Raw genomic sequence first — 25,204 nt, 5'->3', positions numbered from 1 at the left:
GTAGGCTGTATGTGCGAGTGAAAGAGTTTAGGAGATTAGATTCCCACAAATTTGCACCATTCAGCCGCAGCACGTTGGGCCACTGCACGTTCGGCTTCTCATTGCTTTCGCATCCATTCGCGCTGTTAAGCATGCCGGCACTCCTTGAAGTGCACTCTTCCTCATCGGAGTGAGCGACACGGGTCTTACCCATACCGAGTCCAAGGGGCAACTGATAACGTCGCTAGGGAAATGGCTATGTCAAGAGAGAATGAGACACAGCTATTGGTTGGTAGACTATTACATTTTATCACTGACGTTTTGACACTCATCGTCATAGACTAGCGTGTGGGCAACAGCGTTCATCACTCCGGCGTAGTTTTTGCCTCTGGGTCCCACGTGTGAAACGAGCTAGTTTAGGGCACATTACAGGTCTCCGAGCCCACAGGGGCATGTGCCCCATTTTGCTCGGAGCCTTCCTGCACAATCACCAGGATCGGCCCACTTCGTTGTTCTACGCATCGTTTAGTGCGCGGACGCGATCCACCAGAACCTAGCCATATACAGCTTCGCTGTAAAAAGCCATCAAAGATTAATGAATATGTTGTTGGCCACACCTTTATGCCAGCAGCTAAGTACTGGCATGTAGTGCATTACCACAATAATAGTTTTCTGCACTTCAGTTGAACTCAACGTCACAAGATCATACCATCAGCACTCACGTCTACATTTCCAGTATTTCGTAAACGGTAATATGTATACAGGTAGGGTAAAATTCTACTATCCAACCCAGGTGCTCTAAATCGTTGTCTACGTTGCACAGTGCACATAAGATTCTGAAAATTCTATGAAAAATATCAAGTCCTTGGTGCCGTTATTGAATTCTAATCCACCAGCACATTAAATAAACCATCATGCCATGCCGCGCTAGGCCATGCCTTTTCTCAGCCCTTTCATTGCATGGACTGCCAGAATAGTAGCCCTTGCTTTCATGCAGTAATAACACTGAAGCAAAGAGGCTTTCTAAAAGCAGTGACCTTAGAGGTTCACAGCAGGTGCCTTTGTTAAAAGCTTGTGGCAGTACACATAAAGCAGAACTTTATCCTACAAAATCTGTTTCTTTGAGGAGATGTTCTAATCTTCACTATACTATATATGATATGACCACACAACAAAAGAATGCCAATGCCTCCACATATGAACAGTGCATGCTGCTCAGAGTGTGCTGCCAGTCTGCAATCTTTCAAGTTTGTGAATGGGCTCCTCTATCACGGCTTGAAGTGTCAAAAAAATTGTAAACACGTGCTCCTTGGTTCACAACAAAATTTGCATTTAATGCCGCTGATGACTTATTCAAAACTTGTCATCGGGGAGGAATTCCCTCCTGAGGCGGTTCAGACGTTCCACAAGGTCATTCAAGGAGAACTCTCCATGCACCTTGTTATCACGTGTACGGACATTCACTGTTCCAGATGTCTTCTCCTTTTCACCGACAACTGCAAATGTGACAAGTGAGTTACATAAGTACAAATAGTTGAAAGCTCTTTGCTTATCATACACTAACCTAGAGTATGTACCAAAGGTAAGTATGAAAAAGAAGACAGAGAGAGATAAGAGAGAGTTGGAAACGAGGAGCTAATTGGAAACGGGGAACAAGGCATTCAAAATGTAATGCTGCTGTTAACCCTCCGAGTGCTGGCAAAAAATAAAAAAAAAAGCATTCAGAAAGAATTTTTACTGCACATCTGAAAAGCAAATTTTTTGCAAGTTCAAAATATATAAAACACGGGGGTAGTAAATTACAATTTCTGTCTGAAAATACAAAATAACAAAAACTATGTACGTTGACTAAAAATCTCACAGTTGATAGAAGTTCAGTTCCATCGCAACTGCTCGATGCTACAGGTACACTTTCTAGCAAACATTTGTCGAGAAAGGCTTGCAGATGCGAGAAGTCAAAGTTCTTGAAGATTGGCTATGGAGGATTAGAATGCTGCTTTCATATGACCTCAAAACACAGTACGAGGCAAAGTCCCACACCACACTCCCACACCAATGTATCTTTGCGGAATTTATTGCCAGTGTTGCTTAACCTTTGCAACAGACAACACACCGCCATGTTGGATATTCTTTGTTTGCTGTAGAAAGAATAAAGTCTACAAAGTGCTGTCAGACGAGTAAGGCCTGTTTCTGAAGAACGTACAAGCCTGAGGGGGCAGCCAAGCAACTGGCAGCCGCCATTTATATGGCTGCTGGATGAACGGAGTCCGTCAGCCCCCTAGCAGGCCAAAGAGGAAACTTGCCAGAACGCCAAAATGTATTGGATGAGCCTGGCCAATTACTGGCACTTAGAAAGAACGCCCAAACATGTGGACAAGACAGACAAGTCTTGTCCTTGGCACTTATGGGGGGGGGGGGGATGAAACCGACTAAGACTTGTTTACAGCAACGAAAATGTTAATGGTGATATGATAATTGAAGGAGATTTAACGAAAGGAGGCATCGCAACATTTTGTTTTCCTGCTCTCTTACTCTCACGAGATGCAAGCACTGAAACCATGAACAGTACAACAAAAACTCACCTAGGATAAAGTTGTACTGATCAAGCTGGGCATTGCGGATCTTCTTGTTGAGTGTGCAACCAGGGTCGAGGTCAGCGTCACAACGGAAACCTGCTTCACGCAGCTGGTCTCTGACTTGAAGTGCGTATTCATCATAAGCCGAGCCTACAGGCACCAGGTTGACCTGGCGTGGTGACAGCCAGAAAGGCCTGTGCACAGGGCATGTAACTCAGCGTGAACATAATTTCTCCTTCTCCTCCTTTTGCATCAATCACATGAGCACAAAAATGTCCCTAAATGCCACACCACTGTCCCTTTGTCCATGCCCCCCTTGTTTGCTTCTTTCCATTATCACTGCTCACAACAGCACATTGGCCAGTGTAAAACCTGGGGCGCTATAACGTAAAATGATTCCAAACTGTTTTGATTCCCAACTCCTGACGTCAAATTTACGTAACCACAGACGCAAGCATCGGGCAGTGACCTGCAGCGTTGTTTGAACTACCCAATCCAACACTCTCATCGTTTATAGGAGGTCACCTTTGTTCGCTTTCTAAACCAATAACATTGTCTACACTCAGCGTTTTTTTCTTATCTAATTGGCTGACAAGAGGCGAGGAGCACACTCTAGTGGAGAGGGTTTCAATGGGGCCAGCACAGTGAAAATTGATAACCGCATGAAGAGGGTGGTGCCGGCTTCTCCGATTGGTCCGCTTCACCTTACTTGGCTTGCAGTGGCTGGTCGAAAATCGCGGCGGCATGCAACGAAGGATAAGAATGCCGCTAAAACGGATCCTCAGCAAGGAAGAGTTGGCAGAGCGATGTCATATGCATGCCGAAAGGACTCGATAACGTTTTACTGCCACGCAAAAAGGTTTATCATGCACAAATAAACACATCCTCACCGGCAGGTGCGAGTAGCGAGGGCCTGAGCGATTGGCGGGCAGCCATCTTCTATTCCTTTCGGAACGGGGCAGTCCCCGTGACTATTCAGAAAAATTTTCAGTTTTGTTCGGCATATTAATGCATTTTTTTCGCGTACACGTCACTTTGATGTGGTGAGTTTTCGCGGTTTTGTGAGGTCGTGTGACAGACAGGCGAAGTGGGCGTCGCCAGAAAACATTGGACCAATAACTGAGGGCTAATGGTGAAAAGGCGTCAATCAGGAATGATTATTTTTCTTTTGTCCGGTTTAATAATGCATAATCAGTGTGTACACGTTATAGGGAGCTATTGTGGTTTTCGTGACGTCACGTGACAGACAGGCGAAGTTGGGAGTGGCCCAAAAATGTTTTGACCAATCGTGGAGGCTGATTGCAGAAATTGGAATCAAAACAGTTTGGAATCATTTTACGTTACAGCACCCCTGAATGCTATATTATGATGAGCTCCTATGAGCTACGAGAATGCTATTCATCACATAAATTAACAGCGTTGTCCTTTATTCTGTGACGCTTGGAACATCAAGAATGACATTCGAACACATTAGCAACATGTTTAGGACAGAGTATTTTTTTCCACACCAGGTGTGCCCATTGTTGTAAAAAAATAAAACCCTCAATTCTTTTTTTATGTTATAAAATAGAATTTTAAGAATTGAAAAGCGTGCCTGCATAGCACACACAAGCTGCACACGGCAGCTGCAAACTTCAAAGGCCACTGGCAGCCATTCTTGCAAGAAATGCATTTTACCTGTGTGTGCTGCTTTGCTTCCACTTATCCAACGTGCAAATATGAAAACCTTTGCTCATTTACTTCACTACACTTGCTTTTTACATTGTCTCATCGCCTGCTGTTCAGTTATCAAAGCACAGCATGCTTCATTGCATAATCAGTGTGTCTCCCTTCTCACACACAAATATGTATGTACTACTACAGCAAATGAATTTGTAAGTACAACTGCTAGAGGCTTTTAGAATGCTCAACTGCTGAATAATGCGTGTGTGCGCCGCAAAAAAAAAAAAAAAAGCACATTCTGTATAAGTATGGTATGGTATAAAATTCAACATAATGCAACAAAAGAAAACAAGTGGATCTTTTGCAACAAATGCATAAAGGGGGCAAAATAAATTATATAACGTTTTGTGTGCAAGTTCCACCAAAGATTTAAAAAAAATTAAGTAATAAGCTGGGATGTAGTTTACATGTCAAACTTCATCTTTAGATGTGACCTGCACACAACAGTCTAGCAGAGAGCAGGCAATAAAAGCGCCAACGTCTAAGCGTTCTTGGAGTTTTTCTCTTTGCGAACCTTTGATTTATAAATACCTGAACATTGTTGTGCACAATTATTTTTGCATGTGTCGTACTCATGGATTTTTCTTTTTCTTTCTCAAAGGGTTGCATTTGGGTGTACAGGTTATATAGAGGAGTGCCTTATACACGGGAAAATAAAACAGGGAAGTAATGGTAATTGATGTGGTAGCAAAGAAGAGCTTCGACTATATAAGGCTCACGTATATAAGTCTAACGACTGATGAACAAGAGAACTCACCATTTCCCAGCGAAGTTCTCGGTGAGGATAGCAATCATGCGCTCTACAGAGCCCAGGATGGCCCGGTGAATGATGACTGGGCGCATCTTCTCTCCACTTTCACTGCAGAGCCGGGAGAACAATGGTTAACTTATATTCAATCTTTTATGTAGACAAGCCATGCGGTACAGTTGAACAGCACAATAATGTTATGCCGTGCATCATTACATCACAGCTAGTAACATAAATAACATTAATGGCCTGTATGTCTGAGTGAAACTTAACATAACCAAAATAATTGTCAACAAATGTCACCAAAAGCTCCCATCCAATTACCACCAGAAATGTCTTCCCTTACCCAAGTAAGAGAAGGTTAATCTGCATGCTCAAATGTGACCTGTAATATTATAATAACCTGTATGTTTAGAAGCAACTAAAGCACCATAAAAAGTTTTACCTTGCAAAAACTTGCATACTATAGTCAACTGTATGCTTCAAACAAAACTTTATACTATGGAAGGCACTAGAGCTTGAGTTCGAGCAGCACGCTTTATGTGGTGCAGTGCATCATGACTTGCCAAACTTAGCAAAAAGAAACACTCTGTCTCCACCCCCTCTCATTTTCTCTTTTGTCACTTATGCTGCGAACAATGGAAGCTCAAGAATCAAACCAGTAAACTGTGGTCTCCACCTAACAGCTGTTTATAAATTATATCCCAGCTTCCCCTGCAGTACAATGAATCTCCAAGATGCACACAATCAGCGAAAATGGTGCTGATTTCTACACAGAGACCACAACTGAAGCAGTTAAATCTCCTACCTAATATAACTTAGGTTAAACCGGATGGGCAACTGGAAATCGAGCTGGATGGTGGCGCATTGGTGCTGCCGTCGCAACGCATCCATGATCGTGATGTCAATCTGCAGAGAAACAAAGTGCACCAATTTGGTAAGCATGTACAGGACTGAGAATAAAGTCCCCCCCCCCCCCCCCAAAAGAACGTAACCAGCAATTTATTCTTTCATACATTATTACTCAGCATTACTCACACAGCAGTTTAATATTTCATACAAGAATTCTGTATCACGTAGCCTACCTTAGGACCGTAGAATGCTCCATCACCGGGGTTTAGGGTCCAAGGATAACCAAACTCATTGAGAGACTGCTCTAGTTGCTGTAACACAAAATAAAAAAGCACCTAAGTATGAGAAGATCAGCTACAGAGCAGAAAAAGAAAAAGAACATCTATAGTGATGCGAGAAACCTGCCTTTTCAGCATCATTCCAGACTTCAATGTCTCCCAAATACTTCTCTGGCCTTGTGGAGAGCTTGAGCTCGAATGTGAAGCCAAAGATAGAATAAATGTGCTTCAGGAAGTCCAATGCACCCTTCATCTCTGTAACTATCTGCATAACAAGAAGAAAAAAATGTTACTGCATATTGCCATTACGAGCTATGTTGCTTAAAAAAAAAAAAGAATTACTACACACACTTCTGGTTCATTTGACATGCACTACAACTGATTACAACAAATGCGGGCACTAAAAAAAATCATTACATTCATTAAATCTCATGCTGTAATCGTGCATGAACCTAAAAATACAAGCAAATACAGAATACAAATGTCCTAATTATGCTTTATGACTACAGCTAGAATGTCACTTTTTTCATATTGGTGCAGATGGTGGTTCTGCATCTGTTAAAACACTGTGGCATGTGAATTTGTCACATTTATCTTCTGTTGCATCCTTTGATATACCGTATTTGCACTAATATAACGCACACCTTTTTTTTTTTCAGAAAAAAAAAATGGGTCCGAAAATTGCCTGTGTGTTACAATCACATAAGAAATCAAAACCGTGTTCACGATGTTGGCAACAGCTACTGCCAGAGTCATCAGAAACAGTGTCGTTGTCAACAGGAGATGGTGGCAGAGCATGTTTTCTTGAAGGCTGCTGTCATTATGTGCTCGACTATGATCACTTTATCAGATACTATATCTTGAACGAGATTTCGCGCGTGCGACACCGCACCGGATGCATAAGCTTATACAGCCACAAGCATTTCTGGGACTGTGCCAAGCTCGCTATCAGCGCAGAGTGCTAGGAATGCTCTCGGCCTCATATTTCGAAGAGCCCAATGTTTAGAGTCACGCAATATCTTGTGAAAGTGATAATAGTATCTCTAAAAGTGATCGCTCGAGAATACTGCCCTGTGTGCTTAGTATCTGTGGCTGATGAAGTGGATATGGCGATGATGATGCATCGCTTTCATTATGGAAACTTCAAAAAAAAGTTTTCCCTAAATGAAAGTAAATTTTGCCTGTCAATTTTTTAAAGCGAACGTGAGGGGCATGCTATAACCTTCCTCTTTAAATCAAGGAAATGTTACATTCAGGTGCAGTTTAATTTTCTTACTTTAGGCCCACGACAATTGGATGCGCATTAGATTCGGGGGTGTGCTAGATTTGTGCAAATATGGTACTTACCTAGATGCTTCACCTACAGCCTGATTTGTCAACAAACTCATTGTGCTTAAGCCAATCAACTTATTGTTATCTGTAACAGTTAATTTTGCTATAAAATTGAATGATTAAATTATGACTGATTCCTGCAGAATTCTTGAATAGACATGGGACCATTCTGAGGCCCACCTTACTTGAATTTGGCTGAACTTAGTCAAATTTGGTCTATACTGGTAAATCTGCTTCAGACTCAAATGAGTTTACAAGAATGCAACCTGAACAGCCTGAAACCTGTGCCCTGAAATGGCTAAGTAGTACTAAGTGTGACACCTGTCACTCCCTGCCCATGGCAATTAAGCTAGCTTATTCATTTTCAACTCATTCTTTATCACAGAATATTGCAAAACAGTGTTGAAAAGACAACAGCAGTTTGACAATGACTGCATCTGGTGATGTTATGTGCTGCTGGAACACACCTGGTGGGGTGCACAGAAGATGTGTGCGTCATCTTGTTGGAAACGGCGCACTCTTATGAGACCTGTCAGGGCCCCAGAAAGTTCGTTGCGATGCAGCACACCAAAGTCAGCCATTCGCAGTGGCAACTCCCGCCATGAACGAGGACGTACATCAAACATAAGGCTAAGAGAGAGAAAAAAAACAAAAGTAAAATAAAGGACGGCTGTGATGCCTTTGTGAGCGACGTTGAGAAAATGGTCAAATATCTGCAACAATGAATACACTGCACATTACTTATGCAGAGCAAAGGCTACTTTGTTGTGTGTTTGCAGCACGATGAGTTCAATTTAGTGATGCACTAGAAATCATGTATGTTTTCCTTTTAAAGGAGAGCGAGTTGTGTTTTATTACCTGCAGATTGCTTGAGACATGACTCGGCGCAAAAGCCTGCAACACCATTTAGCCCTTACAAATTCAAGGCACAAAACAATTAGGATGAATTTGGCCTTTATGGGCTGCACTGTTTTGTTACTGGTACTTTTGAATGCTCCAGTAATGCAACCTACATAGTGTTAGTACCAGCTTCAGAGGTACCAGTCTCAAACTTACATTCCTGCCACATTACAAACACTTCCAAAGCACAGTACCCATACGAAATCCTACAGAATTTTATTTTTAAGTGTTTGAAAGGTATGTGTAAATGTAAAAACCCGGTCTTAGATGAACACCAAATATGTTCGCTCATTTCATGGAATCGCAACCATGCGTGGGACATCAGGCATGGGAGAACCTGTGCTCTTGCCACTTGTATGCTAGCATCAGTCTTCCCTATTGCACAAGAGGGCAAATAAAGAGGAAAGCTCTTTATCATGCCCTGAATATTTCAATCTTTATTTTTGTTTTGGTTTCCTTTCTTTTTTTCCTCTTTAGGCTTGCATCCATGGTGTATAGTGCAAACTGGAAAATGACAACAAAAAAGGACTTGGGAAATGGACTCGTTTCTTGCCATCTGTTCCAGCTTGTGCCATCTATTGTGAATGGCTACAAAAAAACTGGCCCGACTTCCTACTGTGAAAAGAGAAGAGCCGATGTAAGGCCACATGGCCTTTAGCTATTGCTCCTCTCTTTGTATATAATAGAAAGAAACTGAACTTTAAAAAAATTTACAATTACGTAAAAAGGGAAAGCAAGGATTCTTACCAGTGCCCTGGGCAGTTCATTGGTTTCAGGGCAAACTTTTCCTTCTCAACATCAAAAGAGAACATGTTGTCCTACAAGAATAATATAATGATGACAGCACAATTAACAAATGCTATACAAGACAGAATATGAGCAGGCAGCTGCAGTGTAACACAATTACCTGATAGTGCTGCCAGTGTCCAGACGTCTGCCAGAGCTTGCTGTTATAGATATTCGGACTGACAACTTCCTGAAATCCTCGCTTTCGGTACTCAGACTGAAAGGCAGAAGTTGAAATGTTTTTTTTTTATACCACTCACAAAAGGCTCCAGTTAGGTTAACTGCATTTCAAGCAACGGCCAACAGGAAAAATAGCTTAAAAAATAAAATAAAAGTACAGATTTTAACAGCATGGCATGATAATTTCTAATTGTTGGCATCAGAGTAACAGCTAAAATTTTGAACTGGTTATAAGCAGCCATCAGAGCAAAATAATAATAATAATAATAATAATAATAATAATAATAATAATAATAATAATAATAATAATAATAATAAAAATCAGTAAAAGGATAATAATAATAGGTTGAGGTTAACTGTCTATAGCTACAGTGAATATTAAGCAAAGGGGAGCGTAGAAGTCCGTTGCCCTAGTGCAATGATGCCATGAAGTAAGGTGTACTAAACCTGTGGCAGCCATTTTTACCAAACCTTTCTTTATCAAAAAGTACAAGCAATAATACAAATACAACAATCAGTGCATTTCAGCTCCACCTAGTAAAAGTGAGTTGCCATAAGGAATGACATAAATACTAGTGCCAACCGAGATGCATGTTTGTATACTTTCAAACCGACTTTGGCCTTGCAGTTGGGCTTCAAAAAAAAAAAAAAAAAATTATGGCATTTGACGCACCAGAACGATGATCTGATTATGAGACACGCTGTAGTGGGGGGACTCCGGAATAATTTTGACCACCTGGGGTTCTTTAACGTGCAGCTAAATCTAAGTAGACGGGTATTTTCGCATTTCGCCGCCATCGAAATGTGTGCCACTGTGGGCGGGATTTGATCCTGTGACCTCGTGCTTAGCAGCCCAGCACCATAGCCACTAAGCAACCACGGCAGTTGCAGTTGGGCTTGTCGCATTTTTAAGTGTAAAGTTGGGTGGGAAAATATTCTGTTACACTCAGAGCAAGTGTTTGAATGTAATGCGAACTATTTTCTCAAACACATAAGTAAGCACACATGAAAAAAAAGGAAAGAAGTGTCGTATTTCTGCAGATACAGTAACTACATTCAAGCGCTTTCAGTTCCAATGCCAGCGAAAAAAAAAAAAAAAAGGGAACTCTACTAACGTGAGCAGGGCTTATAATTATTGTAAACACAATGTTCTTAAAATGGTTTTATCGCGCACTGTGTCAAGATTTGCACAAAGGCACTGGACTCGCCTTGATCAGATCCACAAGGGTATTGTAGATGTGCGCTCCATTGGGCAAGAAGAAGCAACTGCCAGGGCTTAGCTCATGGAAGAAGAAGAGCTCTTGTTCCTACATAAGAAAACCACGAGCGCACAATTAAGATTGCCAAGCACGCAGAGGCAGGAGGCTATGAACAACGTCATAACCTTTATGCAGGAGCAAGAATAACCAGGGAGGAAGACAAAGTACAACACGTTAGCACAGTGGTGTGCAAGATGCTAATATGCAGTAGCACTTGCCGCGTTGCATTTGCTCGGCAAGCATGCTTTTTCACACTGCACTACTGTAAAGCACTGACTCTTGGCAATAACAAAAGTATAAAAAAAGTGCTTGCATATGAAAGTTTCGCAATGTTAATGTAGATAAGGAGTTCTAGAAATAGGGGACCCAAAGTTAGGGGACGCTATTGGGTAGGAGTACAAAAGAATGCAAAAGGGGTACAACAGAGTTTGGGTTTTAGGTCACCCAATGTCTATGGGTGCCCTAATAGCTAATTCTAATAACTAATAGATGACGCTTTGCAATTAAAATGCTGGTCCCATGCTCTTACTAAACTGCACTAACTATAACTCCTGCCCATATAGCATTTGTATGATGAAGCTTCTAACACTGGCTATTGGTTCTAGGGTGAAGTTAAGATGATGCCAGCCGGCACTCGAAAATATGTCACTATTGCTCATCACTTCACTAGGAGAACACAAGGGCAGTCCAAGAACAATCTGTGCCTAAAAAGAAAAAGGAAACAACATCAACGTGAACCCAATAAGGCTCTTCAAAAAATGCACGAACCCGGCCAATCTTGCGATGGTCCCGCTTAGCGCTTCCTCCTGGAAACGCTGCCACTCCTTGAGCTGCTTGGTGTCGGGGAAGGAAATGCCATACACTCGCTGCAAGCATCACTTCACTAGGAGAACACAAGGGCAGTCCAAGAACAATCTGTGCCTAAAAAGAAAAAGGAAACAACATCAACGTGAACCCAATAAGGCTCTTCAAAAAATGCACGAACCCGGCCAATCTTGCGATGGTCCCGCTTAGCGGCTTCCTCCTGGAAACGCTGCCACTCCTTGAGCTGCTTGGTGTCGGGGAAGGAAATGCCATACACTCGCTGCAAGCACTCTGCGTCTGCCTTGCCCTCCCAGTATGCTGAAGAATTCTGGACAGAACAGGAGAGCATTTTTTTTTTTTTTCATTATGTGCAACCACAAACTCATACCAGCAACCACAAACTCATACCAATCTAGCAGACATTATGAAAGTCATTCTGCTTCCAACAAGGGAAATTCAACAGATCTGAAAGGTCATCATGGTACCTGAGAGCTGTATTGGAAATTTCAGCTATGCTTGTAAAACACATGTTAGGAGGTTACCAACAGCAACCAGCTAACTTTTACATCTTTGTGACTAACATGCCAGCAACACTTGTCAACGCTAATAATAGTGATACTAATAATAATAATAATGACAATATAAGTAATATAATTGTTATTATTTCGCATTCAAGCCTAAAGAAAAGACCTGCCAAAGCCACAAAAGGCTTGTGGCTTGGCAGCTGACATGCTGATGGAAAGTGAAAGCTGGTGAACGTTGGAAACATTGCTAATGCAATAAATTAAGTTTCATAAAGGTCAGCGTGAAACAATATCATCACACTTCTTTTACTGTTTTTAGTATTAAGCAGAAGAAAGCAATTTAAGAAGGCTCAGAAGGCCAATTTAAACATGAGCATAAAAAATTCAAGAGTTCTATTGATAAATTATTATATACAGTAAAACCCCGGTGATACAATCCCCCCGGCTGGTACGAATTTCGGTGTGATACTAATTCGTAACATTCCCTAGCCAAAATACATTGCTTTAAATACGAAAAAAATCGGCTTTTCCGAACGCGTTGCCACGCTGCTGCGGATCATACGAATGCATGAGCAACAGTGGCGGCAGCCGAGCCAGCAGAACGACCGGCACAGACAAGCCGGCACAGTGGGATCTGGGGGGGATCTATAGTCACCAAGCAACCGGCTACGTCACGCAACTGTGCAATCTCTCATTGGTTCCTCCATCAAGTGCACCGGACCACATCACAGCCTAGCTGATGCTTTGACCATGCTTTGACCAACGAGAAAGAAGACGAGGACCGCTGCAGCTGCCCCGACGACCAAAACGCTCCCTGCACTCGACGTGCTTAGGCATTCAGCGGCGTGAGAAAACATTCCCGAGATCACGTGCGCACACTTATACGCCTTTGGGAAAGAAGAAAACGTACACGGTTAGTAGAACCCCGTTGGATACCTTTTTCAAGGGACCCGCAAAAAAAAAGTCGCAGTTTCGCCCGAAAGGTGCAGCAACGATTGCGATAGCAAATTAGTGGACAGCTGTACGAAGTAAGGATAGTAGTTGTATCAGCCGTATAAACTCGCAAACATTCCCTTACTAACTAAATGAACAAGCACGATGTCACGCGTGCACAGGTAAACATTAACACATCTCGCTTGACGACCGAGGACACTCGCTATAGAAACACTGGTGTGAGGAAGCGCAGCAGCAGCAGCAGCAAACGAATTGACCTTTGCGCTGTCTCTCATTTCAGCGTGAACTAAATGTCGAAAGCACAGCGCATACGAAGCTACCGGCACTAGGTGCACTTTGTCAACATCGCAGACCGTTTTGACAATGAGGTCCATGCGGGTGCGCACTTTGCGCATATCGCAGATCGCTTTCAAGATACGGCACCCGCGCAGCTGCGTCGCATGCCGGTCGCTTGTTGCAACGTACAAGCTGGCTGCACCGCTAAATTTACGTGACCGCCACATTCAAACGCAACGTAAGATGGAGGAACATTACAGATTGGCGACATATCACGGGGAACACGGAAGTCAATAGGATTTAGGTCGGGACCACGAAAACGCGACGTAGCAGCCGGGAAAACACAGGAGCAAGGAAGGTATCAATGGGATTACTCTATTACAAATCTTTCCTGGTAAATATAAATTCATTTTTTTTTATATTGTGTATGTTTTGATGATACGAATTTCGAGTGATACGAATATTCCACGTGACCCCGCGAGATTCGTATCCCTGAGATTTTACTGTAATGTGCAATCCATGTTGCTGCTCAAAAAACCATGTATGGCATGTAAAAATGCTAATCAACTGTACTAACACCGTAATACTTGAATATAATATGATCACAAAGATAATACAAGGGGTACTTTAGGTTCACAAAAAGGGAAAAAAAGTTCCACCCAGTAGTAATATGCATCACTAACACTTACCGCACGTTGGTAATCCCGTATAAACAGGACTATATGTCGAGATTTAAATAATAATAATAAATAAATAAATAAAAATAAACAGCTAATGTCACCCTTCGTATTAAATAGCGGTTTTTAGCACACTGTGAGCCGTCATCTAGGAACCTGCGGGGTGCACATTTGTGAACGCATCCACATTCAATCGCATTATAACCACGTTTTGTCACACCGATTCACATTGCCATTTCTGTGTTATGTGGTCAGCGTGGCATTCATGTTCTGTAGTGCGTGTCGTTCAAAATGAAATCAGTAAAACCTTGTTAATCCATATATGCTCAATGAGTAATTCCAGCGTAACCCTTCAACCGCCCAATTTAACTTCTGAAAAACGTACCAAAATCGCCAATTTTTTTAAGTAGTCATAATTTTTTCCATGCAATTCCGATTTTGAAAATATATGTTACGTCAGTGATTTCTGTTTAGAATTAGTACACCGAGCAGCAAAGTGTGCTACCGCATAATGGTTCGTCTCCGTGACGATTAGGTCAATGATGCCCCAGTCAAAAAATACATGAAACCAGCCGAGAACGTCATTCTCATCAGTGGGCTGTCGGAAGATTCCGGGCACTGAAAAGAAGGGAAACCGCGGAGGCACAGGTGGTGAGTTATCGGCGTTCACGCGCTGCCACACACCTGCACTGCTCAGTGTGTCACCATCGTCGTCATTGCCGTCGCTCTCGTCGCCATCTGATGCAATATTCAGGGTAAAGACAACGTCCGAGTCACTGTCGGAAACAAATTCCATGTTGTCACTAATGCTGCTTTCTGTACTGCTCCAAGAAGCACCTCTTTTCCTTGGAGCATCGCCACCACCGGCATTCTTCTTGCGAAGCGCCATTATGAAATGACTGTTGCTAGACTTAAAACATGCGCGAGAGACACGAAATTCGGTTTTTCATAGACAACTACCGCCATCTGGGGTTGAAAATTGCAAGCAATGCAATTGACAACCGTGATACGTAACGTCTTTGGCGGCGGAAGGAGCAGAAAATTGGGCCGGACGAGTGTGACTTGTCGTCGACGATATTGGTACAAACTCATGCGACGAGTACAGCTCGGGGTTGGCGGCTAAAGGGTTAAATATATAGTCATGACGAATATCCTGCCCTGTCGCCATTGAAACTAATGTATTGTCTGACCACTTAAGTAGTCGCTTAAAGCATGCCAAGCCGTTAGTGTGTAGTATTTACTTCCTTTTTCGGCACAAACAAGCGTGAAATTGATGAAATGTCATGTGCGCAGACCATAGATAGTTAAATTGGGGCACACGGACCTCTCCCGGACAGCTGTCACCACTGATAGTGACTTCAAAACATGGTAGCCACGACGTGTTTCCTGCGCCTACAGTTTCTAGCGCTTCCACATCATCCTCATGAATGACGACGTGGATGATGGTCCTCACATGTCCAACACAGTTAGTGTGTTGACCATCATGAGCACATTCGCAGAGAAGTGGGGCCTGGTGGAGAAACTGGCTCGCAACCTTGCTGAGCTTGAGGATGCTGTCGTCGCTGCAAGGCCGCCACGGCGACAAGTGAAGATCACAAATTTTTTGCTGCCTGCTCGCAAATAAAACTCGTCTGCGTGTGGGTGACAGAACAGCCGGCTCATTTACTTTCACTTTTCTACGATGATGCGTTGCCGGAGAATTCCACCTATATGTGCTCATCTGTGCCATCCAGAGCATTTGATATTGCGCGGCAAGTCTATGAGAAGGCAGTGCATCTCGTAAATTGGCTCATCCAGTGTTTACTGGCCTCATATTATATGTGGGTCTTCACGATATATGTCCCCCCTACCTCAATTCATTTTTTCAATATTAAGAGTTTTGATTTGAGCTCAATTTTCCCATCCAGGCCTCATTCAGGACGCACGTCCAGGATAGGAACTGTATGTGTGCTTCAGAGGATGGCCCATATGCAGGGCCATGTAGATGGGCTGCAGTGCCCGTTTTCACTCTGAACATTCAGACAAATGACAGCTAAATGAGTGCTGTCAAATGACAAATGAGTGCTGTCATCCAGCATTCAGACAAATGCTGGATGACAGGCCCTGCACTAAACATACGTGTCATACAGATGCTTTCATAAAAGAAAATTCTGAAAGTGACAGCTCTGTCAGTCGACTAGCCTGCTTGTCCTTGCTATGCTTTGCTGTGCCCTTGCTAAGGATGAAAATCAAGCAGGTGGATTACTTGAAGAAGCAAACATTACTTACAGTACAAATCACAATGTTTATTTCGTTAATTAATAAATTTTCATTATATGTTATTTAATCACCGACATTATGGTACACACTGCAGCATCAAAAATAAAGCTGGATAATAACGGAGTCATATCCACTAAGCAGAAGTCTGGAGATGAGCTCTAGCTTTGAAATAATAATCCCCGAAATCTGCCAAATTTTGCATTGGCATTCTAATTTTGTTTCTGCACTGAGCCAAAGAGGCTTTCGAAAAGATATATTGATTAGGACGATAATGTATTCCGCAGCACGTTCAGAAAAACATATCTCGAGACTGGTGGCGCTCCCCGGTTTTTCCGCTAATTGGATTTGACCGCATACAAACCAGCATCATTTCTGAAATTGTGCCACGGGCAGTAAAGTAATTAATTATGAAGTTAAGTATGGCACCTTGGTAATTTACTGAACACTTCAACTTTTTTTAAGTAAAAGCTGCTGTTTTCAGTCCTATCTGCGACAGGCAATTTTCAAAATTTGTTTGAAAAAAAAAAAAAAAGAAAAACACATAGTGCAAGTTATTACCAGCAAAATAATGGACACGGAAAAAGATATGAACATGGCTGCATACACCAATCATGGGCTTTCACCTTTGTGACCTGAAGTGCCTTGACTTTTCCTGTGTGGCGCACATGAGGTCCTCTGCAGAGATCAATCAGGGGACCACACCTGTACACAGTCGTGGTGGGTGTCTGCACCTTCTCCTTCAGGATGCGCACCTTGAATGGGTTGTACTGCATGCGTACAGAAACAGGTTTGTCGAGCAGTGCCATACAATGACATTGCTGTACCTAAAGATTAGTCAAGTTTTGTAGGGCACTACAGAAGTAATGCTTTGTAAACCTTTCACGAAGTTATATTAACCAGCAGTGATTAAAGGTCTTGATTTAAGAATGCTGCCAGAGCTACTGCTTCAAGCTTTACAACCTCTCAGAAGCCTTATAACACCCTGAGTAACAAAGAATAGCCTGCATGTGAGGGCATGCAGTTGCAGCCTTCCCTAATTTTTGTAAGCACTTTCCGCATGACAAACTAGCTCATGGCAATAACATTTGGCACGATTGATGTCTTCACACAATTGCCTTCAAGTCGAAGTAAAGAGAGCCTGGATTGTAGAAATCAGTCATATCAGGCTATGAAAACATTATAGATGACTCTAGTAAGCAAAACTTAAGAAAGAATGTGTTTTATGCAACACAGAGATCATTTAATAACTTACAATGAGATTACCAAACATTACTATCTAGGACGCAGGCAATTGCCACTGCCACGCTCAAAACTAAACAGGCCTCAGGCAGTCCCACTGAGCTTATTGCAAACCGGTACATACTCCACGCCATAACCACATTTACAAAATATATCCAGAGGAGATTAGCATAGAATGCAAAGATTGTAATGGCATCATTGAAATCAAACATATGCTCGCAGGGTGCCCCGCAACCCTTCCCAGCCTCCTGGAAGAATGGACACAATGGGAAAAAAGAATCCAAAGACCATTGCTTCAAGATAAACTAAGGGCTGTCCAGAGTGCTCATGATGTAGCTGAAGGGCTTGGCCTGACAGTGCCAACGTGGGAGCGGCCCGCCTCAGCTTAAGTCGAGCCTCCGGACCTCTTTAAATAAAGTTTTCACACACACACACACACACACACACACACCAGAGAAGCTGCAGTCATACTCGGGAGTAGTTTGTTGCCAGCCTTATCAAAGGCTGCCGCACAAAAGCTTGATAAAGCCTGTTGGGCAACTGCATGAAATCAAAAGTATAATAAGCTACTAAAATTACGCCAGATATGAATAGAAGAATTAGCTTTTCCCGTACAACTGTGTTATTTTGGTAATCAACAATGAACTTTAGGGCAATGAATGAAGAAAGAGAATCTTGGTAAGTGGAGCACATGCATTGTCAAAAGTTGTCAACCCTTCACGCAGCCTGACCTCAAACATGCGGAGCAAGTCTTCCTTGGCCAGCTCCAACCGCTCAAAGGGCTGCCGCTCCTTGACAATGTTGCGCATGAGCGTCTCGATAGATGGGTGGTCGACAGCCGACACGCCCCCTTGGTCTACATGCATGTCGTAGTAGAAGCCCCCTTCGATGGGTGGTCCATAGCAGAGGCAGCCTCCGTAAAGGCGTTCCAATGCCTCCCCCAGAATGTGCGCGCTGGAGTGCCAGAACACCTGTTCTCCTGCACAAACGTTGTCAACAAATACAGTTAAACCTCAATATAACAAACTTCAATACAATGAAATTCTCAATAAGACGAAGTATTTCACATTTCATAACCTCTTGTCCATAGAACACCACGTATTTATAACCTCAATACATATAACGAAGCTTGTTTATATGCGATTCCAATATAACAAAATTTCAGTGCTGCAGCAAAGGAATCATCATCATCATCATCAGCCTATATTTTATGTCCACTGCAGGACGAAGGCTTCTCCCTGCGATCTCCAATTACCCCTGTCTTGCGCTAGCGTATTCCAACTTGCGCCTGCAAATTTCCTAACTTCATCATCTCATCTGGTTTTCTGCCGACCTCGACTGCGCTTCCCTACTCTTGGTATCCATTCTGTAACCATAATGGTCCATCCTACGCATTACATGGCCTGCCCAGCTCCATTTCTTCCGCTTAATGTCAACTAGAATATCGGCTATCCCCGTTTGTTCTCTGATCCACACCGAGGATACCGAGAAATAAATGGAAACTTCCGTGTACGCAGATCATCAAACGATAGAATTACAAGCGGCTGCTTGCGAATGCACCTCACAAATCGCGCAGCGTGCGATTTGAGAGATGATGGGCTCATAATGGGCTCATAACGATGGGCTCATAAAAAAGATGAGCTCATAATAAAGCTTGAGCCTGTCCACATGAACAATTTCACGTCCCCCAGTGACGGTGGTCACTTGGAGCTGTCCAAACACCATGTTTGGAAGCAACATGGCCCAATATAGTCAACTGCTTTGCACCGAAAAAACACTTCTTTAAGTTAAGCTGAAGGCGAGCTTGCATAAGGCAGGTAGGTCAAAGCGTTGATGTGTCTGGAAGTCGGGTGAAAACAGTACAACGCCGTCTAATAACAAAGGCATGTTTGCCACTTTAGTCCATGCAAAATAGTGTCCATCATCCGTTCAAATGTGGCCGGCGCATTGCAAAGGCCGAACGGCATGACATTAAATTCATACAAGCCGTCGGGTGTGACAAATGCGGTCTCACAGTGATCAGCCTCGGCCATGGGCACCTGCCAGTATCCAGAGCGAAGATCTAAGGAAGAAAAATTAGGGGCAGCTTCACACTAGTGGTGCGAAGACTGGGCAAACAGCGAAGCTGGTGACCTCACCTAGCTTTATCTCGGTTCGGGCAAGTTTTTGCGAGGTTATGCTTCGAGACTCGGCCACATTTTGCACGAATCCTCTGCGAATTGCCGACGTTTCGCTGCCGTTTCAGCGGCGCGATACTCGGGATACTCCACACGGTGCGGTGATGTCATGGCTCGGCAAAGCTAAGGCAAAGCAATGCGGCACGCGCAATGATGTCACGGCTCACACAGCTGTGGCGAGGCTCGATGCGGTCGGCGCAGCTGGGGCGAAGCGTTGCTAGGCGACACATGGTGACGTCATCGCCACGCGGAGGTTTCGCGCTGTACACTCGACGGACCATCTTCGAGCTTAAACATCTTCGCTAGTTCACAGGGGGTATGTGCCATTGCGCTTGGACCCTTTCTGCACTACCGCCAGGATTGGCCAACATTTTCTGTTCGCTCTGCATGGACTAACAGTCGGCTTAAACAGCTCAGCTGTTAAAAAATTCAGCTCCTTGTAGGCAGTCAAGTGTGTCATCTATGCACAGTAAAGGATAAACATCCTTTCGCGTGATCTTCATTTGATTGCCACACAACCTCTTTTTACTGGCTCTCATGCTCCTCTGCGGCAGCGACCTTACAGGGTTTCGAGCCACAGAGAGGCGGGTTATTGACGAGGAGGTGACATACATGCTTACTCGCGGCGTAATTCAGCCATCAAGTAGTCCATAGGCATCCCCAATCGTTCTTCTTAAAAAGAAAGATGACTCCCTAAGATTTTACGTCGATTATGGTCATTTAAATAAGATGTTTTACTGCTTACTAAAGAGTGACAGCATCAGGCAACATGAAGAGCTGAATTGATGAAGACTGAGAAGCTCGTCGTGCTGCATTGGAGTAAGGTTACGGTCGATTGAAGCGGTAAAGGGTTGTGGTGAAGAACTTGAAGGCACACGATCTACAGTGGCGATTTAAGTGGCAGGTGGGTCTCCGTGCGTGTTGAAAAGCAAGCGCATTGGTTCAGCATGACCAAGGCAATCGCGACGTGACAAATGAAGCGGAAGCGCCGTTGAGTTAGAAAGACACATGTATGTAGCACCAGCATGAAAATCAAGCACAGCGAATGGCAGAGGAACCATTCAGCAACGGGCGAAGAGGTCAGTCGTCATAAAAAGCACACTACTGTCACACAGGGAGTCGCACGACAAGGGGACGATCACAGACGACCACAGAGGTATGTCAAAGTCTTCTGTGACGACAAGTTTGGCAGGAGGCTGCTCTTCAAATGGCGTGTCACAAAGAGGAAGGAGCACAACCTCGGCGCGAGCGCAGTCAATGACGGCATGATGGCTCAAAAGGAAATCCCATCCCAAGATGATGTCATGAGAACAGGAGGTAAGAACAAAAAATTCAATAAGGTAAAGCTCCTCTCCAATGACGCCTCAGGCTGTGCAGGCGCCAAATGGCTATGTGTTGCGTACTCGCTGTGCATAACGAAAGACTTGAAAGCGACGTCATAAAATACATTTACCTTGCAAGAAGGCAAAATTTCTATTTCAAACTTCCAGCATGGCAGAAGTAAGGTTATGTACAGTGGTGGCATCACACTGGGATACAAATAATGTGACCTTGTTGAAAGCAGCCAGGCATATGCACTAATCATTCCAACGTTTTATGAAATCACAGCCCAGTAATTTGAAGCTGTGAAATTTTGTGTCATTTTCAGGAACTGAACAGTCACTCTCCTTTTTTATTGTTATATTACTATGCCTAGTGCTTTTACTTATCTTGGTATAAGGGAAACTGCAACTTCCTCTATACTTATTATGGGCATGTATTTGCATATCAATTTGAAACATTACAGGTTGAAGTGTATGGTTTTTGGAACACAGTAAACAAAAGTGAACTCCCCACCCCCTTCTGCTTGCCCCAGTATGCAATACATTATTGTTTTCATGAAAACATACAAATACCACAACAACAAAAAAATAAAAAGGAAAGAGGAGAAGGCTGCCTCCTGGAAGGGACACCGCACCCAGCCACTTGGAGAGGAGGAAAGGGAGGAGGTAAAGAGAGAAGAGAGTGAGACAGTGCAACACAGCACACATAGAAAGGGGAGGTACACTGCAGACAAGAATGTAGCCCTATAGCTGAAAGAAATATTAGAAATGCTTCGTGGGCCTCATATCAACGTGAACCTTAACCATTTAGAAATAAAAAGTCAGTCTTAGAAGCTTGTGAAAGACCAAGTGCACAGCAGCACAGAGTAACAACTGCTTAGAGTTGAGCATTGTAAAAGCAAATGCTCGAAGATTTCACTGCAGTAGGAAAGGGCTCAAAGTACATGAATGCAATGCCCATGCAACAAATGCAGGCCATGCGAACTTTAGGGAAGAACAAAATGAACACTGCACTGCTAAGGGTAACGCAGTTTCCCGTTTTCTATTTTTTTTCCTTCTGCCAACAAAACAATATGTCACACTTCTTTCGTCTACAATGTTTTCATAGCGAAGGTTTCCCTAAGAGTTCAGGTAAGCACTCGCACCTGTGTAACAACCAAATCAAATTTGACCCCATTTGCACCAAATGCATGCATACTAAACACTACTGCGTGGGGGGCTATTGGCATCTTTTGTTGCAATCTTGCCTCACGTACTTGTAGCATTTCTTATCTCAGGGTTGACTCACCCTCTTTGTCATCAAACTTTAGCAGCTCCAAGGTGCAATCCTCTTCAAGGGGACGATCTAAATCCCAAAGGACCTTGTTTACCTTTGCAATAACAACATTGTCAGCCAGTCCCTTGCTGCAGTTGGAAAGCCAGAAAGGCAAATTGTGAATGGCAGCTCTTTGTAAAACAACTAAACAATGCAATTAAAATAATTTGTAGGCCTCATCAAGATGACATAGATGAGATTACGCGTCCCTATAAGAAGAAACGTCTGAAAAAACATGCTGCAGATGATATCTTCATAAACATGACAAAATATCACTTTCTTTTTCTGGTAAAATCCCCCTACCGCGGGTGTAACAAGTTTACTGTCTAATAAGGACAGATCTGCTATGCATAAACGACACAGAAACCATGCAGACATCATTAACTGTGTACATCATTTTGAACATAGTATCACAGCAAAAAATTTGTAGTAAGCTGCAGGAATGTTACATGATCTTAGCTAAATAACAGCCAAAAGTGAAACACGGGAAAACAAAATAAAAGACACAAAAGGGGTGTTCCTCCAGAGTTGCAGAAAAAAGAAAAGACAGATTGTAGCATCGACACACAGCTGTGAGCAAGAGACTGCATGGACTGACGCAAACACTGAAAGGTATGACATGACAATCATACAAGAAAAAGTACTAGTACCAATCACATTTTTGTAGTTCCAATGAAATCACATTGTTTTCCCCCTCTATGACTTTTTTATTATCAAAACATGTACACACCCCAGTGAAGGTCACAGAGGTGGCTTGAAAAAGAATGACAGAATAAGCACAGGCAAACATAACGCACCCAAACCATCTCCTTTCTTTAGCCTTCAACACACTTTGATTAACTATGTGAACACTGCTCAATGTGGAAGAAACAAATACACTTTGTTGCACATGAGGCAAGGAATTGAAACATGCACGTTCCATGCACTCCAAGTAAAACAAGGAAGTGCTTGGGCTTCATAAAAAACAGCAGCATGCTTGTTAGTTTGAACTTAGTTGCATGTAAAAGCTTTATTGCCAATGTTTATTTTCCTTTAATGTCATTTCGGAAAGTGTTAACAAAAGCAAACCAAAAGTGAACAAATTGTGAACCAGTAATAATGACAGCCTAATCATTTAAATAAAAGGCTTGCTTGTGTTTTTGTGCCATCTTTTTAATGAACTGACGTGCCTTAGTGCTTTGTGTGATGAACACACAGCAAACAGATAGCAGAATGGAGACAATATTTCAAGAGAAATGAAGCACTGCACTGCATTTCAATGCAGTTAGATAAATTGCTAGCATGTAACATACCTTATGCCAGCAGCAACTTGGTATGGAGTAGTCTTCCATGACTCCGCAGGCACTTGCTTTCCATCGGGCAATGTAACCGTGATGGGTACACTGGTCTTAGCTGCTAGCTCTGCATCATAGCGTGCTTTCAGTTCATCCCACAGCCGGATACGCTCTTCAATGAACGCTGGCCATGGCTTCAGCTGCCATAATGAAAAGAAAAAAATTCTTGGTTTATATGTGCCAGAACCATCATCCGATTATGAGGCACACAGTAGTGGGGGACTGCGGATTAATTTTGACCACCTCGGATTCTTTAACGTGCACCCAATGCATGCATGATACACAAGCATTTTTGCATTTCGCCCGTACCGAAATGTGGCCGCCATGGCCAGGGTTTGATATAATGCAATTAACACAACAAGAAGCCTGGAGGGTGACGTTTTTTCAGCAAACAATTTCATTACAAGTAAATTGTGAAGAAAAAAAGTTTAGGCAGAACATCGAAGGGGCAGTCTGAGCAGCAGCTGGAAGACAGTACGTTGCTTGCATTCTCTCATCTGAGGATTAATGCAATGAAGAGGGTATATCCTAAGTTTAGGGTAGCATACTTCTCTCTTTTGTATTTAAAGTGCCCAAAAGTCATATATCCCTTTTAGGCACTAAACCAATGTCACTTTTGACATAGACGTCTTGATTTTATTTGTTTTACACGTAACCTTAAAAAAATTAAAAGATTTTGATTGTTGAGAAACAGTCAGATCAGAAGAAAACTGTACGGTTGCTGAGTTCGCTTGAGTATCTCTGGGCTGAATGGAACTGGCGGTGCTTAATTCTTGACAGCTACAAAGATAACGGGAAGCATGCAAGAACGACGACTCGGCACGTTTACATCAGCTCTTTTGTCGAGTTCCGCTATTTTCTGGAAACACTGCACAACATCTACAACTTTCGTGGGCTGATCTATTTAAAAAAAGACAATTCTTTAAAGAAATGAAGAAGATTTGCTTCAAACAAAAGTGTTTTTAATTTACACAGCTTAAATACTAGAAACGAACATCTGCAAATGAATGCTGCTAAGTGCCGTGCTCAAATCAGCTGAATATAAGCAGAAAAAAAGTGCACCTCAATACCCACTGCCGACGTTCCTATCAAGGAATGATTTTGCTGGATTCTTTAAAAGATAGCAATGTGAACGATCATCCGGAACCACATGCCAGGTCGAAGAGCCCTGATCGCATGGATGCAGCGCGTCGCTTATATTGACATTACAGAGAATAACTTAAAACCTTACCTCTGTGACAGGAGCTTTCGATTCCGCTTTTGCGGCAACCTGCAGAAACAACAAAAGTAAACGATCAATACGCGTACAAAGGGTGCCGGCGCACTTCAATACCGGTACAAGATTGCGTCAACACGGTAAAGACATTCGTATCGTAGCCAAGTAAAATTAAGTGCAGGAGCCTTAAAATTTTGTAAAAGGCGTGCTACGTTTACACTGCTAAGAACTACCACAGGCATGCGCCGCACGAATGAATGAACTAATGTTAAGCTAGTCGTGTGACGATAGGGAACATCACAGACCCTGCTCTTCGTACGAACCAAGGCAGGATAACCATAGCGCTTCGCTAGGCGGAAACACAACGGCAATCGCATTGTCGAACAAAGTGTGAGAGTAATAAAGTAACTGTTTAGTTTGTTCGTGCCTTTTCGTGGTCGCCTAAACTCATCGCTTCAACTTCGTCCGACACGTTGGCCGCCATGATGTAAAAGA

At 42.9% G+C, this 25,204-nt stretch overlaps 1 protein-coding gene across 2 annotated transcripts; it reads right to left on the bottom strand.

The window, feature by feature from the left end:
* Nucleotides 1-1,292: 1,292 nt before the first annotated feature.
* Nucleotides 1,293-25,204, bottom strand: LOC119442240 (threonine--tRNA ligase 1, cytoplasmic-like). Of its 2 annotated transcripts, none has more exons than XM_037707041.2 (17): nucleotides 25,137-25,204; nucleotides 24,725-24,763; nucleotides 23,452-23,633; nucleotides 22,133-22,248; nucleotides 18,077-18,324; nucleotides 16,730-16,873; nucleotides 11,598-11,744; nucleotides 10,562-10,660; nucleotides 9,295-9,390; nucleotides 9,135-9,205; nucleotides 7,955-8,117; nucleotides 6,283-6,420; nucleotides 6,111-6,188; nucleotides 5,834-5,934; nucleotides 5,035-5,136; nucleotides 2,562-2,749; nucleotides 1,293-1,475 (listed from the first exon to the last, which is right to left on the bottom strand). In XM_037707041.2, the coding sequence occupies exons 1-17, from the start codon at nucleotides 25,191-25,193 to the stop codon at nucleotides 1,333-1,335; spliced, it is 2,112 nt and encodes a 703-aa protein (XP_037562969.1). In that variant the 5' UTR covers nucleotides 25,194-25,204; the 3' UTR covers nucleotides 1,293-1,332. The 2 variants fall into 2 exon arrangements, with proteins under 2 accessions (XP_037562969.1, XP_037562968.1); XM_037707040.2 differs by having other exon boundaries at nucleotides 25,015-25,145.

The sequence above is a fragment of the Dermacentor silvarum genome, chromosome 2 (assembly GCF_013339745.2).
Source record: "Dermacentor silvarum isolate Dsil-2018 chromosome 2, BIME_Dsil_1.4, whole genome shotgun sequence".
NCBI lineage: Eukaryota > Metazoa > Arthropoda > Arachnida > Ixodida > Ixodidae > Dermacentor > Dermacentor silvarum.
The sequence above is the reverse complement of the archived record's forward strand: the minus strand, read 5'-3'. Positions and strand labels throughout refer to the sequence as shown.

Coding starts and splice junctions, on each gene's coding strand:
- LOC119442240 (XM_037707040.2), bottom strand. CDS start 25,086: ATGCGATTGCCGTTGTGTTTCCGCCTAGCGAAGCGCTATGGTTATCCT. Junction 11,745..16,729: donor AGGCACTTCAGGTCACAAAG/GTGAAAGCCCAT, acceptor TGTTCTGTCCAG/AATTCTTCAGCATACTGGGA. Junction 9,206..9,294: donor GACACTGGCAGCACTATCAG/GTAATTGTGTTA, acceptor TTATTCTTGTAG/GACAACATGTTCTCTTTTGA.